The sequence below is a fragment of the Grus americana genome, chromosome 10, assembly GCF_028858705.1.
Source record: "Grus americana isolate bGruAme1 chromosome 10, bGruAme1.mat, whole genome shotgun sequence".
In the NCBI taxonomy this organism is placed as follows: Eukaryota; Metazoa; Chordata; class Aves; order Gruiformes; family Gruidae; genus Grus; species Grus americana.
This window is the reverse complement of record NC_072861.1, coordinates 23648486-23666175: the sequence shown is the minus strand read 5'-3', so window position 1 is coordinate 23666175 and position 17690 is coordinate 23648486. Positions and strand designations below refer to the sequence as shown.

The following is a 17690-nucleotide window of genomic DNA, read 5'->3' as shown; positions in this document are numbered from 1 at the left end:
GGACGAAACCCCTGCCCGGAGGAGATCTTCAGCTCTGAAGAGCCAGCGGCTTTCGGAGCATTAGGCAGGGCAGTTTGTTGGTGTTAGTGCCTCCCAGATAAAGTGCAAAGCGGGACGTCTGCAGCCTGTTTAGCTTCTCGAGAGGCAGAGGTCTATTTCAAATTACTAAAATAACTAAAAAGGATTTTCCCAGATTATGTTTTGCTTGACAGATGATCAAAAGATGCAATTTTTCTAGAAATACCATACAGCTGAGGTCTAACCAGGCCAGCAAACGTAGCCGCGGCAAAACGTAACTTCGAAGACGTAACGTCGGGTCTGGTAACGGCTTTGCCGTATGCCCACGGGGTTCCACCGCTCGCCAGCACAGACCTGTGCCGCCGCCGTGCTCGTGTAGCAGGCCTGGAGGTGCCAGGGACGGGCTCTCTTGAGCAAGGGACGTGAGGAGACCTTCTGGCACTGGCAGAGGATGCAGCAGCGAGTTAGTCCAACCAAGGCCTTAGGAAACGGTTCCTTCAGGACTGAATTTGCAGTGGACCAAAAGTGAGCAAACTCCAAAAGAGAGAATTGGAGAGGACGCAGGCAGGGATTGCCCCTGTGCCTGTCAGACCTGGAAGGGCTTTATCAAACTCTTAACCCTGGGTCAGAAAAAAAGCAATTCAGGAAAAGCAAGCTTGTGTTTTAACTTAGAACTAGATTTAACTTCCCTCTCTCCCAGGAGGAAAACCCACCCCTGCACGGAGGGTGTGTTGCCGCCCAGGCAGCTTGGCCGCCTTTCTGAAACCCGAGGGAAGGAACGAGCGTGCATCACTGTGTCGGCACAGCAGGGCCACGCGTCCTGCGTTACAACGTGGAAGAGGTTACTACAGGCAGGTAAATACCCTTCCGGGATGTGTGAAATGAACCTGCCAGCGTGAGCTGGCATTATCTGTCAGCTGTTTTCCTGGAACTTGCTTTTTTTTGCTTTCCAACGAGGGAGTTGATATTTTCTTTTCAGAATGAAGATATCTGCTGGGAGCAACGAGGCTTTGTGAAAAACTGCGACCATGAGATACGCAGCTCCTCTTCTCGGATGGGTTGCTTGGTAATTTGCTGGGTGCCTGTGTACAGCCTCAGGTGGCACCACCGAAAGGTTAGTGGGGTTGGGGGGCTTCAGCCGTTCTTCTGAGATGTCTACTAAAAACCCCCAAACCCTGAAGACAGCTTCTATTCTAGATTTGATTTTTTTAAAAAATAAATATAGAAAGCACACTCTTTTGCAAAATAAGATGAGGTTAATTGTTCTTTGCTGAAATAGCCTGATTCTGCCTTTTACATCTTCTTCGTCCAGCCTCATCGAGAGCAATGGTGACACAAACCAACAAAAAACGGGCCTTCTGCAACACACCCAGAGGAAGGCGTCCCCAGCTCAGACAACAGCTTTGCCCTTGGTGGACAGGGAAAAGGATGCTTTGAGGACCGTGCGAGGACTCTCCCTGTTTCTGCAGTGCCTTCAGATCATTAGCACGGAGGCTAACGTTCCTCTTCGGAGTGGCAATTCGGTAAAACGCACCTGACCTCAAAAGCAGGTCTCTGCCACCAGGAATAGTCCCAGTTCCTCAGGGAACGGGTTGCTGCCGGGGGCACGGGGAGGCGGCTCCAGAGCCGCTGCGCTTTTCAGCGTTTCCACCTAAACTGGGGTTTGGAGCTTTGTCCATCCCCGTTGCTGCTGCTGCCCCGCAGACCGGGGTGCGCAGAGGCTTCGCTGCGCTCCCACCACAGCCATGGGGTTTTGGGGTCACCGTGTCGGTGAAGCAGTACCATGCAGCGGCAGAGAAACACCCGGCGAGCAGGTCACACCGGCTGCGTGCGAGTGGAGGAACAGGTCAAGGAGGGTCGTGTCGGGCAGGACATCAGGTGCCCGAGGACCAGGCGACGTTTCTCCAAACCCGGGAAGACAGGCACGTGTCGCCTGTCCTCACTGGCTATCATCAAGTAATACAATTGTCCCTTCGTATTAATAATATTTTGCATTTACAATAAGGAGAAACAACTGCAGAGGGCACCAGCAGGCCACAGAGCAATATCACAACCAGTAATTGTCTGCTGGGTGAGGAGCATCCCTGGGCTCCCGCTGCTCCATGGTCTGCACGCTCTCCCGAGTCCCCGCCGGGCTGCCCCGCTCCCGGGCAGCGACCTGGCCCCAGGCTCACGTCTCCTGTTTGGAGAGCGGTCCGGGCGTCTGCTGGAGAAGCTGTGGACAAGCTGGGAAGCGGAGGAGCCGACCGTGGCGGTGTCTGGTCTGAGCCGCGATGGTTTCTGTCGGGTTTTGGCTCTCTGCGCTCACGGCCACGTTTCATGGCAGGAGCGTGGGCACCCGGGGTTAAACCTCTGCCGGAGGCTCAGGGAATCCGGGAAACATCTGCAGGGATGTGAAAGGGAGCAGAGCAGCCCCCCCAACCCTGCGTGGAGCCGTGGGGACCTCAGCCAGGGGGGTGCTAGTGTGGCCCCATCCGTCAGATCTCCCTCCCGGCAGGAGAGGAGCTTCCCGAGCCCAGCTCCTGCCCCGCGGCTCTGCCTTGCCCAGCACAGCCTCAAACCGCAGCACAAGCACGGAGCAGGCCATTCCCCCTCTCCAATTCCTCCACAAAAAGCCAGTATCATCCTTTTGCCCTTTTCCTGGGCTCCTTTTGCACGCAAAGGGATTTATAGCAGCTTCTGTTTTTCCGGGCAGGACGTAGCAGATTTGAAATCGTTTCCCATCCCAGATCACCGGGCTGCAAGCCCTTGCAAGTGAGGTGTAAGCCGTGAGGTAAAGGGACTGTTCGCTTCCTCTCTTACTGCTTACACCCGGGAGGTCTCACCTCACCTTGAGGGCAGCCGGGCTGTATAAATGGATCATGGGGCTCGTTTGTGAAAACTTTACGTGGGGGCGTCACTATTAGTCGCTACAGATGGTGACGGAGCGGTTGCATATAGGCACAGAGGTATTTTTAGCATATAGACCTTTCTAAATATTTACATCCAGTCACGCTGAGCTTTCCTTAAAGCACAAATGGAGGCGAGCGGTGGCTGCATCAGCTCTGGCTGGGGCTGGGCAGGCCCTCCCCCTCCTTCTCCCCTCCTTCTCAACGGCGGTAATTTCCTGACAAAAGGGATTGCTCTGGGTGAGCGAAGCATGCCGTGGTACCAGCTATGTGGCCAAGGAACGAGGCAGCTGATTTCTCTCCCCTCGCTTTCCTCCTCCTGTTTTCTGCTGCTCTGCCTACCCGCTGCCTGCAACGGGCAGCCCCGGCACGGCCGGGACCTGCTGGGGCGCTTGCTGGCGGTGCCGGGGTTCGGCACCCCGAAGTGGTTGGATGATGGCTGTTCCTGTCTGAGCTTCACACCCCGAGCAGCCAACAGCGATCAGCTGCCATATAAAAGCCAAAAAAAAGATAAAACAGCTAATTTCTGCAAATCCTTTTCTTGCTGTCCTGCCTTTGCTTTTCTGACCCTCGAGGCTGTGCTTGTGAAACCGTTCCGTGTAGCACCAGCACTAGAGGTTTTAAGAACAAGAGAAAATAAAAACGTCTCTCATTCTTAGCTGAAGAGGCACGGACGGATGTTGTGAGCTACTCCTGGTCCGTCTGGACTTCGCTGCCTCCTCGCGTGCTCGGGTCACCGGTGGGACCACATCCCTCACCGGTGCTGGCAGCTGATGAAGGACCGATGGCCCCTCTGGCTCTTGGGGATTAAAATGCTCCAGCTGAGATCAGCTGGTCGGGGCAGAAGTACTTGGGCAAGATTTGAGAGCCTGCAAAACACAGGTGCTCTGACAGGGTGACCCAACTGCTTCTCGGGATGCGGAAGCGTTTTAAGTGTTATTGTTAATGAGACACAAACAACCTCCTCCATAAAGTGCCTGCTGCTTCCCAATTAACGAGCTCTCAGTTCCTTCCTGTCTCCAGCTCTGGAGGTGACTGGGGGAGGCACAAGGTCTGGTTTCTAAGCTGAAGCCAAAAGCCTCCAGCTCCTCTCAGAGAGGCTTTCGGGAGATCCCGACGAATAAATAGAAGCAACAGCAAAACATGAGCTACAGGTTACTGCCCTAACACCTCCCCTGTGCAGGTTCTTCTGCGGGGCTGCAATCAGGAGGAGTCTCAAAGTGTTTGTGAGCACCATTCTGCTGCTGAGTGCCGGGATGCTGCCGCTGGTCACCCATCTCCCGAGCACCCATCTCCTGGTCACTCATCTCCCGGTTGCCCATCTCCCAGTCACCCATCTCCTGGTCACTCATCTCCCAGTCACCCATCTCCTGGCCGCCCATCTCCCGGTCACCCATCTCCTGGCCGCCCATCTCCCGGTCACCCATCTCCTGGTCACTCATCTCCCAGTCACTCATCTCCTGGCCACCCATCTCCCAGTCACCCATCTCCTGGTCACCCATATCCCAGTCACCCATCTCCCAGTCACCCATCTCCCAGTCACCCATCTCCTGGTCACCCATATCCCAGTCACCCATCTCCTGGTCACTCATCTCCCAGTCACCCATCTCCCAGCCACCCATCTCCCAGTCACCCATCTCCTGGTCACTCATCTCCCAGTCACTCATCTCCTGGTCACTCATCTCCCAGTCACCCATCTCCTGGTCACCCATCTCCCAGTCGCCCATCTCCCAGTCACTCATCTCCTGGTCACTCATCTCCCAGTCACTCATCTCCTGGCCACCCATCTCCCAGTCACCCATCTCCTGGCCACCCATCTCCCAGTCACCCATATCCCAGTCGCCCATCTCCCAGTCACCCATCTCCCAGTCACCCATCTCCCCGGCACCCAGCTGAGGTGTCTGTTTAAAACACTCCCGTTCCTTCCTTTCCCCTGGAAGAAGCAGCCCTGCAGGACAGCCCTACCCAATCCCGGTGCTGGCTGCGGGGCCGGGGAGCGCCCAACGCCCCTTCCCACCATCGCAATGCCGATGCCAATGCTGAGCACCTGCCCTGGCCCCGCAGCCTCTCCCCGCCGCCCAGGCTGCAGACACCAGGACGGTCGGTGTGTCCCCAGAGCTTCAGTTTCAGCAGGTCCCCATCTCATTTGGTTTTCCAGGTCTTCCCTCGCTTGGGGAAGCCTTCCCGGCGGAGCTGGCCGAGCTCAGCACCAGTTTCCAGTGATGAACATCTGCGAGCTGTTTCCTTCGACTGAGCCGTGCTGACGGACAAGACCTTGGGCTCAGCTTCTTTTAGAAGGCCTCGTTATTTTAGCTACGTCTAAGAGTTCTGCTTGGCACTTGCCTTTCTAATTCTCTCCTGTCCCCTGTCCCACCACCCCCGCACGGGCACAAGCCTTGCCCAAAGAGCCCAAAACACTGGGGCGAGTAACGATGCAGACTTTGCAGCTGCAGGGCAGGGTGTTTGGTCCGACCACCCTCCTTTCATCTTCCCCTGGTTTAACACCAACCACCCTCGGTCTCCTTTTATAGTCACAAGCCTTCTTCACAAATTTCCCGCTGGATCCTAGCCCGGTTCTTTCCCACGTTCTTTGTTGCCCACTAAAAGGGAGCTCTCGCATCCTGAAAAACGTTTTCTGAAACCACGCCTGCCATCTGTCTCCAGAAACTGGGCTGGATCCAGCTCCCCTGATGGATGCGGCGTGGTGATGGCCGATTTAATCCTACCTCTGATAAAGGGGGGTGAGAAAAGGCTATTGAGAAGATGCTGGATGGAGGTGGGAGACGAGGTGTGGACGCTGGTGCCTCCCCAGGGCTGAGCATGGCCAGCCTCGAGGCTGTCTGGATGGCCATGGTTTGCATGGCTGACCTGTAGCAAAGTCGGATGTTTATAAATGAAAGCATAAACTGAAAGCCTACGGAGAAACAGAAAAATTTTCAGGGAGGTTTTATATTTACAATTGGTCCTGAAAAAACCCAGGCAAAGTCTTTTGGAAGTTCAGTTTCGTGGACGTCAGGACGGTTTGAACAGGAGCTGCAGCTGCAGGCTGCAAACAGCAAAATTTGGGAGGAAATGTCTTTCATTAAAGTCAGTATTTCTGTAATGTAAATAGTCAACTGACCAGGTTTAAATATTACTCTGAAGGAGCAAGTGGCCTGGCTAAGGGCCTTAATTCACCCAGTATTTACACTAAACTTAAATTGTCTTCTGGTTTGGTCTGAGCTGCCTGTGCAGCCCCTGAGCATCCCGGGCTGCTCAAACAGCCTCCAGCTACCAAACCGCTCAGCAGAGCATCTGAAACCTGCACTTTAGGGTTGGTTGGCTCCAGAACCAAATTACTTTTCAAATTAACTTCATCCACAGTATCTTGAGAGTGAAGCCTGCACCACGTGAGGGTTCTCCATTGTCCCAAATCCGCCTTCTGTGGATTTATCATCTGCTAGTCCAAAAACCGGCAAGTGAAACCTGTGAGCAATTCTTTCCCTGTTCAGTAATGACGAGCTGCAGCTTACAACAGATGTCAGGAAACTTAGCTAAAATCCTCTTTTAAAAGTGTATTGTTTGTTCTGTTTCCTCTGTGGAAAATATAGGAAAAAAATACTTAGGAGTGTCTGTATGGGGGGGCTGGGTCAGCGAGGTGCCCTGGGGGCACGGGGAAAGGACGGCTTGCACAAAGGACGGCTTGCACAAAGGACGGCTTGCACGAAGGACGGCTTGCACGAAGGATGGCTCGCACGGCTCGCACGGCTTGCACGGCTCGCACGGCCCACGTCTGCATTTGTTTACTAAAGCAGCTCGGCCCGACCCCCAGCGCAGTTTGGGAACGGTGGAGCGGATAAATCTGAAATCGCGAAGGTGAGGGCAACCTCTTCGGCAATTTTTGGAACGGCAGCTCTGTGCTGCGTATCGCATTGCACGGTGTTGCCCAAAGCGGCTAGTTTTCTCCTCCATCCTCAACGTCCTGGTGATTTCTGCTCTTTTTCGGTGGCGGCCCCTGGTCCCCTGCTCCGGTGCTGTGACACGTGGAGCCCAGGGAGGCTCCAGCCGAGCTCACCTTGTGAAACATCACCCACGTGCTTTCGATGCCCCTCCTGCAGTGGTGACAGCGAGGGGTCTCGCTGAATGTGTACCCGTATGTGGGTATATGTATGTACCTAGATACGTGTACGCGCAGAGACGGGGGCCAGCAGGTCTCCGTCAGCCTGAGCTGCCTGCCGAGAGAGGCACAGGCTACACCGCACACCCAAAAAGATTCTTCAAGGGCACAAAATTTTAAGAACAGCTCATTTGAGAGAGGAGACATAGCGCCGGTATCGGTTGCTGTTGTAATTAAGCTCGCCTACATTTGTGTAAATGTACATTCCTGCCTTAAAAACCAGCCCTCGGCTCCAGTGAACCCAGTGCCGACATCCAGCCGGTGCTGGGAGGTGACCAGGCTGCAGGAACAAAATTCCCTGTTGCCTCCGACAGCTTAGCAGAGAAACCAAATGTTTTTAACTGGGCCAAGTAAAACCGAGCGGCCAAAGGTCGGGGAGACTTCAACCCCCCCCCCCCGCCGCTACGGTTCACAATGGGAGGGAATCCCCCCCTTTACTGTGTGCCAAATGAAGCATGCGAGGTTTGCAGCGCTGGTCCTCAATGGGGGCTTTCTGAAGTAATGAACCAAAAGTATCTTAGAATGACAAAGGGAATGCCCGCCGGTCACCACGCATCCTGTATCGCTCGTGAAAAGCGTGATTTAGGGCTTTCCGTCTGTCTGCGCCGTCGTAGCCAGGGCTCTCGGGGAGGCTCGGAGGGGAAGGCTCTGCCGGCGTCTCCGGTCAAACACACGCGTGTTCTCGGCGTGAGCGGCGCATCGCCGGCAGGGAAGCCGGCAGACGATGGCTTCCTTCTGCTCCGCCGGAGCCTGGCTGGAGGACAGCGGCCGTGGAGCTCGGGGACCTCTGCGCTGGGCACTGACATATTCTGGCTTTTTCTCTTTCATACGCTGCTCTAATTAACCTAGCAAAAAAGATAAGCTTGCTTTCCTGGCCAACCGTCCTTAGATACCACAGGGAAAAGCATGGTCCAAACATCTTTTGATTCATCATTCCTTTCCTGCTTTCCTTCGCACACTGCTGCAGCCGTTATTTCTAAAGTAACATGCTTCTCGTGTCAACACATTAATGAAAGCATCCTTAAAAAAAAGAAAAAAAAGGCAATTCTGGTTAGTTCCTGGGTTACAAGGAGCAGGTGAACACGCGGATACTAACGAAGCCGAGCAGTAAATGCCCAGACCTGCTCCTGGAAGGGTCTGGCTTTGCTGTGAGAGGAAGCGAGGAGCTCTGCACACCCGTGCTCCTGCGTCCCATGGCTTAAAGCAGATTCTGCCATCACGTGTCAGAGCTCACAACGGCAGGACCAGAGAGTCAGACCTGCACCAATTCTGGACAGTTTTTCACTTACAGTTGCAGTCCATTTTCCAAGCTGTGGGTGTCTCACTGAAAGAAAATGTTGCAGGTATTTAAGCAAAACCAGCGTGATTATTACTTACAATGCAATTTATGTGCTTGCAGGAGGCCTGGCTCATTATGTGGCTAAAAATCAGATGAAATGCCCTTCCAGTAGAGATCCCCACGCCGCGATACAAACTCCTCCAGCCTCAGCGCCCACCAGAAACCTCCGCGGTTTGGAGCCCTTGGGCTCGGGGGCTGGCCACGCTTTCGGTTTACATTAATTCCTGCTGCTCCCGGTCTGAATGCTTGGGAACTGGCTCTGCTCAGCCCTCCCCAGAAGCACGCCCCGGCCCCGCCGCCGTGTTGTGACAGCTGAAAGCCATCGCAGAGCCGGGGCGCCCACCTCTGCTCTGCACACCCCGAGGCTTCAGACGTGTCGGGGTTGGCCCTTCTTGAAACAGAAAGCTCCCTGGCTTGAAACAGAAAGCTCTGCCCTGGGTGCTGCGGTTCCCTGTGCCGCAGGGACCCGACGCGGTCGGGGCTGCAGGGACACAACGGTGCTGGTGGGCATCTGCTCTGGCTGGGGGTGCTCAGGGACCGGCTCCACGCGAGGGTGCGTGGCACGTCGCCGGGCTAACAGGAACACCCGCGTGCCGCACAGCACAGCATGCGGCACGCAGAGCTCTCGCAGACGCTCAGTGCCTTTGAGTTGGGGCCCATTTCATTTCATCAGCGGAAACCCCAAGGTTTGCGTTTGGCCAGGCTGAAGCATTTACCAAACAGCAGCTGCTGTTACGGTCTTCCCCTCGGCTGCAATCGCTTCTCCGGCGTTCCCGACACCGGTGCCCAGACGGTGCAATGGGTTTGGCTGGGTGTCCCGCGGGACGGATTATCCCGCGCCCTCGTCCCGACCGTGCCCCCACGCGTGGGCAGGGACGGTGGCAGAGGCTGGCCAGGCTGGGTCACCACTGCCAGGATGTGACCGGTGCTGGCACCTCCGCGCCGCAGAGGCTGAAGCCTTTCGACCTGCGGCTCACCAGCGGGCTGCCGGCAGCCCAGCTCGCGTTCCAGTCACACGAATCCCAGCTGCAAAGGGCAGCCTTGAGTGACGTTCAGATGCAAACTGATCGCCCCTTTCTGCTGCAGCTGAGAGAGTATTCACCCCCCCCCCGCTGCTGCCAGTACCTAAACTGTCTCCACTTAACTGTGTTTTCAGTGAAAAATCCCTCGAAATTCCCCAAGGGGAAGAGAAAATATGAAACCCTTCCATTTCCTTCAGTAACTGTTTAATTTAACACACTCACAAGCTACGGCCGTTAAGCCCCAACACATTTAGCGTCTATCCCTTAGCAAAACCTGGGAGTGTGACGAAAGCACGGGACGGATGGTGCCGCGGAGAAGGGACGCAGGACTGACCACAGGCTCTTGAAACAAAAAAAATTTACACCACGTCGGAAAGGAATGAAACACAAATAGTGAAATCACGGCTTGTGTTTTACATACAAATTACAGGCAGGAATTTCCCTTGTTCTGGGGGTGGACGTTGCTCCCGACAGCGCAGGTGAAGAAGGAACTGTGTGACCGCATTGCGCGGCACGGCCGGGGCTGGGCTCCAGCCTGTCTTTGTTCAATGCAAGTAGGGTTGCCTTCACGGTCCCCCAGTTTTTGGGCACCCTCAATCACCTGAAGAGTAATACGGAAAAGAATTCCTACCGAAATGCTCCTGACCCTCCTCTGGGGACCAACCTAAGAGCAAATCCTCCCTAAGACGGGGGGGGGATTAACATACGACACCCCCGGGCCGGGCGGTAAGGGCTGTGCCGGCCGAGTGCCGCTCCTCGTACAATATCGGATACGCTAGTTAAAAGAATCAACTAACCTTAACAGAGGTGAATCTATATAAGCAGGAAAAAAAGGGTTTTTAGCTTGTAAGAACACAGAAAAACACCTTAACCAACCATTAAACTGCTACGCCGTAACTGCATACAGAAATCCAGGTGCGTAAATACTTTGCTGCTCCCGAGGAAGGATGCAGCGAAGGGGATGCTGCTCACCGCCGGGGCCAGAGCAGTTTTCCCTCTCCTTCACAAACACACGCAAGGGAATGCAGTGCTGGGCTCCAAACCCGAGGTACCATTTCGCTCGTGCCTTGGTGGCCCTGACATCCCCTCCGCCCCAGCGTCATGCGGGCAACGGCTTTGGCAGAGGACGCCAGCAGCGGGGAGGCGAGGGCACGGAGCCTCTGCACACGCTGCGAGCCCACGACTTGGGGGGTAACTGAAGCCGATACTTTATTCCTCTGCCCTCTCTCCATTTCTTAAATTACCGCCGTTTAGCTTCAGCGCGTAAACATTTTAATGAAAATTACAAAAATGGGTTGCCAGCTTCAAGTCCCTTAAGGAAAGAAACAACTAATCGGAACGGTCGGCTGTACTGGTGGAACGCTAGATGCTCACTTGGTGTATATAAAAATAATAATACAGGTCAAGAGTTTCGTGCTGGCCTGCCAACACCATCAAGAGGCTGAAAATGTCAAATGATAGCACCATAAGCATTTCTGAGAGGTCTCCCCCCGAATTATTGCTGCTTTCGATTTCCCTTCCCCAAAAGGTTTCCCTGCCGGTCGCACAGCGGCAGCGTGACCCCAGTGAAGGGTCCCGGCTGCCCTGGCATCTCCCATGGGACCGGCAGGACCTGCACACCCTGCCCACGCCAGACCTTATTTTTCAGACCGATGGTTTGAGCACCGTTATAGTGTAGCACAAATAAAAGAAATCAAGCCTTCCCCGTGTTTTGAAAGAGCACCGCGCGGCTCACGGGCGGCACCGTCCGGCGCTGCCGCGGGACGAAGCGGAGCCGCAAGTCCTGGCTGTGACCCAGCTCCCTCCTCCGCCGCTCTGGGAGCCGCCGTGGGTCCTGGCGCTTCTCGCCCTCGGGGACGGTCCTGTCACCTCCGGGAGGCCCGCTCGTCCCCGCGGTCCCGGTCAGACGCCGTGCGGTGCCCGTGCTGGCGGCAGCTTCGGCAGCACTGGAGGTGGACCGTCGGGAGGTGGCACCTTCCCAGGACCCGCAGGGTCTGGCAGAAGCCGAACGTCAAGCGGTCGCGCTCGCAGACGAAGCCTGGAGGGGAGGCGAGAGGGCAAGGTCAGCGTTATTGCCGGTGTCACCGGTGCGGTTATCAGGCGTTTGATGAGAGAATTGGCGCGCGGTTGGCAAAGCCAGACCTCAGCAAATGCGGAGCCCACCCTCAACTGGCTACCGAGCATCCTCGTTACTTCTAATTGCCAGCGGAAATAACACCTCTGCTGTTGTCTACAGTTCTGCAGCATCTTCCCAGGGAAGAGAAACCACGTGGGGGAGCGGGGCTGAGCCCAGGACTCGCTCCCCGGGGGGGGAGGGTCCGTGCTGGAGGCCTGGGAGAGGCGACAAACCTCCCCCCGATGCCATCTCCTCCCAGTGCCCAGACCGTCCCCACAATGCCGGCAGAAGGCGGCAGAAAGGTGATAATTAATTTTTCTTTGCCTAGTGTTTAGATTATTTCGAGAACCCGCATCATCCGGTTCGCTTCCTGCAGGTGTCTCACAAACCTCAAAACAACATTGGTGATGCTTCGAGGACGGGCTTTGTCTTGGGAACCGCTGCTCCAGTGCCAGCACCCAGCCCCGCTGGGGGGGCAGCGCCCGGGCCAGCTGCAGCGGCGGCCGTGATGGCCACGGGTCGCAGCCCGGCCGCCCCGGCTGAGTCACTCGCAGGCTGAGCAAACTGTTTGCAGAAACTGTTTCCTCTCTGCAAACAGTCTGGAAATCACAAATCCCTCTCCGGGGCCGGGAGCGCCACGTCGGGGCGTTTGGTCCAGCGCTCGGGTTCACAGCGGGGCGGGGGGGAGATGCAAGCGCTGCCCCAGAGAGACCTTGCCCTTGGGGTGCGATAGGGCGAAACATCCCACCACCCCGAAACACCCTCACGCCTGCCACCGCACGCAAACCACGGTGCCGTGCATCCCGCGGGATGGGGCGAGGAGGGGACAGCCCTCCCCTGCGCCGGCAGCAGAAATCCCGGCTCCATCGCCCGCCAGACCGGGCTCAAACAGGCTGCAGCTCGGCTTAGTTACAGCGGCAGAGACCCATCACCAAATACACACGGTTTACCTGTTGATAAGCATATATAGTTGGTTTGCTTTCATTTTTAATTTCTTCCTTTTCTACTTCATATCGAAACGTGCGTGCGCCTCATTGAGCCTCCAGCGATCGCCCAGCTGTGTGAGACTCATTTAAATCCCATCAGCTCTGTCTAATTTTACCTCTGTAAAAGCGATTAAAATAAATGACGGCTCTTCTCTGAAGAAGGGCAGAGTCGATGCTGCCCGGGGCAGACGCGCAGGGCTGTCACCCCCGGTCCCCTCCGCTGCCTCTCCCCGGGGCACCCTCTGCCCGAGACCGTGCTGAGCAGACACAGAAATGGGGCAAGAAAAGGGGCTTTTCTCTTTCTCAGGACACTTTTCTGCTGGGGAAACACCGGGACTGAGCCGGGGGAGCTCTCGCTGACCATTGCCCCTCACCATGTCCCCTCTGCACACAGAAGCTTTGCTCAGGGAAAGGCTGCTGCCCCGATTCCCGCCGGGACGAGCCGACCCGCAGCGGTTAATGCAAAGGACGCAACAGATGCAGAACAGAGACTTTTCCCCCAGTTTGGGATTTCAATCACAGCCCTCGTCCCCCTCCAGCCCGTCAGTAAGGAGGTCACTATACTGCTCTAAAATGTATTTTCTGTGTCAGTAGAGGCATTTCCTCCCTTCCTCTGGAGCAACGGCTATGTCTGCCCAGCAACAGCGTCTCTGAACAAACCGTTTCACACAGAAGCTGCTGCCTGCCCGCGCTGTCGGACCCAACGGCTGCTGATGGACTGGGACCGAGTGCTGGATCATGGAATCGGGGAATCCCAGACTGGTTTGGTTGGAAGGGACCTCCCAGCCCACCCAGTGCCACCCCTGCCACGGGCAGGGACACCCTCCACTAGCCCAGGTTGCCCAAAGCCCCATCCAACCTGGCCTTGAACCCTGCCAGGGAGCCAGGGGCAGCCACAGCTTCTCTGGGCACCCTGTGCCAGGGCCTCAGCACCCTCACAGGGAAGGATTTCCCTCTCCAGCCCCTCTCCAGCTTTCTCACCAGAGCGGAGCAGAGTGGGAGAATCCCCTCCCTTGACCTGCTGGTGAGCCTGGCCCCGTATCACACTCCCGGGCTGGGGGTTTGGTCCGACCCCCTGGATGTGTGTGTGGGGGGGTGATGCAGGTTTTTCCTGCTGGTTGAGCAGAGCGGACGAGAAATTGCTGTGAAGCCCAGAGAGGGCCGGGCCGGGAGCAGCGCACGTCCCCAGACCCGCTGTGAGCAGCCACACCGTGCGAGAGCACCAGAGCCGGCGGGGAAGAGGGAAGCGTTTGCTCGTGCGATGCTCCATCGGGGTCTCGGGGATGGGATTCCCCGGGAGCAGCCCTGCGGCTCCCCACGGCATCCCCTGAACCCCCAGGCCCTTTCGCATCAGGACACTCGAGCACGGCAATACACGTGTTCCCGTCGGCACAGGACAGGGCTGTCTCAAGCAGGGATCCTGGAACACCTCTGGGGTGTGCGACGAGGGCGAAACACCTGAGCGCGTGTCAGCCTGGGGAACCCCCTCTCCTGCCCCCAACGGCTGGCGACGGCAATACCGGGGTGCACCAGCTGAGCCGTGCCTTAAAACACACTGGTTTAGCTCCGGCTCAGCATGCTCATCTCAGCCTCCTCTCCCCTCGTGCACGATTCGGTGATCACTGACTGTTCCCCGGGGCACGACCGCTGGGTACCCCCACCTGCCCAACACACGCGTCCTGTGGGATTTATAAACTCGTGGTGTGTAAGTTGCCGGTTTTGGAAGCGATACTGAGTAGGAGAGATGGAGAACACAGCGATGGCTCCCGGCAGGCACAGACGGGGCTGGCGTGCTCTGGGGGGTTAATTACTCACGGCATTGCACGGAACAAGTGTAACAGCAGTAAAAACTCCAAGGCGTGTAGAACCACTCAGCTAAAAATACCAGATGGATGGATGGATGGGAATGTCACCCGCGTTTCGGAGGGTCAGCGCTGCAGTCCCGGGGCGATGCTCCTGGGGGATGCTGTGCTGAGGCAGACCCCCGCCGAGCACCTCGGTATTTTTAGCGTGCTGCCGCTGCGCCTTGCTGGGCTTGTTTCTGTTCACGAGCCCTCTGCTTATCGCAACGCTCTTCCTAGAAAGCTATTTATGGATCGCAACCAAGTTGCCTCCTGCCTTCTCGTGAAAGAGCTGTAAAGGCTAGGCTTCTGGAGCCTCTCCTGAAGGTGGCTTTCCACCCAGATGTGAAGGTTGAGCTCTTTCCCGATCCCTTTCCAACGGTCGACACCCTGGGCGCTGGTGGGAAATTCCCATACCTGCACTACCCAGAGCCGACCCCAGGCATAAATAAGCCCATCGGTCTCCTGCTGGGAGTTATTTCTCTTTGTACTGCGCGTTATCTGCAAAGGTACGAGCCCGCTGCGGAGTCACGGCTGGGCTGGGCTGGGCTGAGCGGGGAGAAGAGCCAGCGCCCTTGGCTGGAGGCATCGCCGCAGCACTCTGCTGACCTTCCGTGACACCCCGCGACGGGACTCCGGCTTCCCAAAGCATTGCAATAAAATGAAGTCAATGGGAGTCGTTGAGCGCTCATCATTTTTCCAGACCGGGCCATGCTTCGGGCTGATGTAGCGTCTCAGCGTGGATGCGTGCGCGGGGTCGAGCTCAGGTCTGAAAATCTTGGCTGAGCTCGTGATTCCTCCCTGGAATTTGGTCTTGGGCAGAGGAAGCTGTAATAAGCACTTAATTTGTCAGCTCTTCAGAGAGGGTCCCTACAGAATTGACCCAATTTTCATTTAATCCCTTTACTGTTATTTTTTTCTATTAACAATTTTTTTTTTTATAATCCTAACACTTCATTTGCTCCAGTGTTCAAAACTATGCCAAATTTTAGTCTAAAGAAATAGCTTAAAGCAGGGCTTTTAAAATCCAGGCTAAGTCAGCACATTAGAAACTGAAAACCCCCACTTTTTGGGGTTGTTTTTTTAAGTTGGCGTGGAAGTCGCTTTAAATTTCATTTAAGCTTCTGCCATACAGACCTAAGCATTTACTTTTATGCTTGGGAAAAATAAACTTCCTGGAACAGGTTTTGTAAAAACAAGGAAAGGTTGAGCTTAGAGCTGAGCTAGCAAAACCAGAGAATTAAGCCGCTGACCTCTGGCCTTCGGGATGCTCTCAGAGCCAGTGCCGAATTTAACGAGCATTATCCCAGGGTCCTGCTCCGGGGTGCGCGGTGCGCTCCCCCGGGAACGAGCACTGGCGAAGGCAGTGCGTTCCATCGCGGGCAGCGCCGGAGCCACGGCGGCTGCTCAACATGGACGCGGTGTGTGCTCCGCTGCCAGGTTTGCCTGCGCAGGCAGGCACCGACATGGCCGCAGCGTGGAAAACTGGGGGAAAAGCACTAAAACCCACCAGTTTTCAGGTCTCAGCCTGCTGCTCCCGAAATGTCTCGCTCAGCCCCAGCACCGTCACGCAGCTCCGTTGACGCCCCTGAGCATCCAGCCTGGGAATTAGAGACCAGAGGGAGGAAAATGCCGGTGCTCTCTAAGAGGTTCAGAGGGATTATCCATTTTTCAGAGTCTCTGGATCCCACACAGAGAAATTCTCATTTCCGAAGAGCTGCGGCAGAGCCAGGACTCTCCCTACGCTCTGCCTCGTCTTCCCCTTCCTTCTCACGAGCGCAGGGAGGGGGAGAAAAAGCCGCCTCTGCTGAAACGAGTCGCTGAACATGACCCCTGCCTTCCTCTCCAAAACCCAAAACCGCTTTAAACGCGCCGTGTCCGGCGGTTCCCACAGCCAACCCTGCGAGGAGCACTCGGGCTTGAGCAGACAGCCGTGCCACAGCCCAGTCTTTGCTTGTTTGGCCTTTTCTTACCAGGAAGCTTAGGCAGGGTAATGGTGCTTGGCGGCAGCGCTGAGCCCTCCTCCATTTCAACACAGAGGGCAACCGAATCCAGGCAGGACCCCCCCGCGCACGACTGCATGGCCGAGCACCGGTCTCCCTCCAGCCATGGGTGAAGCACCTTTCTGCATTTTTTGTCCTTGCTTTCCCCATTTTTAGCACTCCAAGGCCAAGACCCTCTCTGCTGAAGGTCTTTCTTCTGCATGGAAAAATATGTCTTTGATGTATTCTGAAGAGTTTTTAAAAAGGTTAAGTAAGGGTTAATATTTTGTCGTTGGGATTAGGCTTTGCCTCCTCCCTGCCAGGCCCTTATGGAGATGGTGGCAAGAGGCTCCTGGCAGAGATGCCCAGGCTGCAGCTGCCGGGTCCCTTGGGTGCCCGCACAGGGTGCCCCGAGCCTGCACGCCCACACCCAAGGCAGACGAGCAGCAGATTGCTGTACCCTCCTAATTGCTTGCACTGGCCGCTGAGGTCCATCGCGATTTATGCTTTCTAAAACTTAAAGCAGTTGCCAAGAAGAAGGGAGGAGAAACATCTCCCACCGCTGGAGAAGCAGCATCTCCCACAGCCGGAGGAGAAACATCTCCCACCTCTGGAGGAGAAACATCTCCCACCGCTGGAGGAGAAACATCTCCCACCGCTGGAGAAGCAGCATCTCTCACAGCCGGAGGAGAAGCATCTCCCACAGCCGGAGGAGAAACATCTCCCACAGCCGGAGGAGAAACATCTCCCACCGCTGGAGAAGAAGCATCTCCCACAGCCGGAGGAGAAGCATCTCCACCACGGCTAGTCCAGCCAAGGTCATTCACACCACAAGCGTGCAGCACCGCAACAAGGAAACCCCGCTGTTCTCATGGGGCGAGGAAACGTGCCTTTCTGCTCCACCTGCCCGGCGGTTCTTACGGGTTTTTCTCCCGCTGCCCAGGTTTTCGTGGGAGCCCCTGTGCAGACTCGGTGTGGGTTGGCCGGGCTGTGTCGGCACCCGGGCGCATTGCAGGGGACGTTGCAGGGGACGTGCACGGCCCCGTCACTGCTCGGACCTGGCGGTCGCATCGACCCGCTCAGGAGGAAGGGCCAACACGGGGACGCCTGAACGGCCTCTGCCAGCCCGTGCCATTGAGAGCCTGTGGCTCCGTAAGGTTAAAGTGCGTAACATTCATTTCACCCACATTTAATAAAAACGGGGAATCCTTTCCCAAGCACCCATTTTGCATTGGCAGCTGTGTTAATTAGCAGCGAATAAAGGGCACTTAATGACTCGCCTAGCAGCACCTCCCTGTCTTGCCACTTGCGTACAGATTTACATGCTCAAATGACAGAGAAA

At 56.1% G+C, this 17690-nt stretch overlaps 1 protein-coding gene and 1 long non-coding RNA gene across 2 annotated transcripts in view; one reads left to right on the top strand and one right to left on the bottom strand.

Moving 5' to 3' along the window:
* Nucleotides 1–551: 551 nt before the first annotated feature.
* Nucleotides 552–1456, top strand: LOC129210517 (uncharacterized). Its single transcript, XR_008578555.1, has 3 exons — nucleotides 552–873; nucleotides 998–1132; nucleotides 1331–1456. It is a non-coding gene; the product is annotated as an uncharacterized LOC129210517 (long non-coding RNA).
* An 8163-nt stretch (nucleotides 1457–9619) lies between these two features.
* Nucleotides 9620–17690, bottom strand: part of ADAMTS7 (ADAM metallopeptidase with thrombospondin type 1 motif 7) — a 53470-nt gene continuing 45399 nt past the window's right edge. Inside the window, exon 24 of the mRNA XM_054836251.1 lies at nucleotides 9620–11461. Within this exon, the coding sequence (XP_054692226.1) occupies nucleotides 11289–11461 (173 nt within the window). The 3' untranslated portion in view covers nucleotides 9620–11288. The remainder of the gene's footprint in view (nucleotides 11462–17690) is intronic.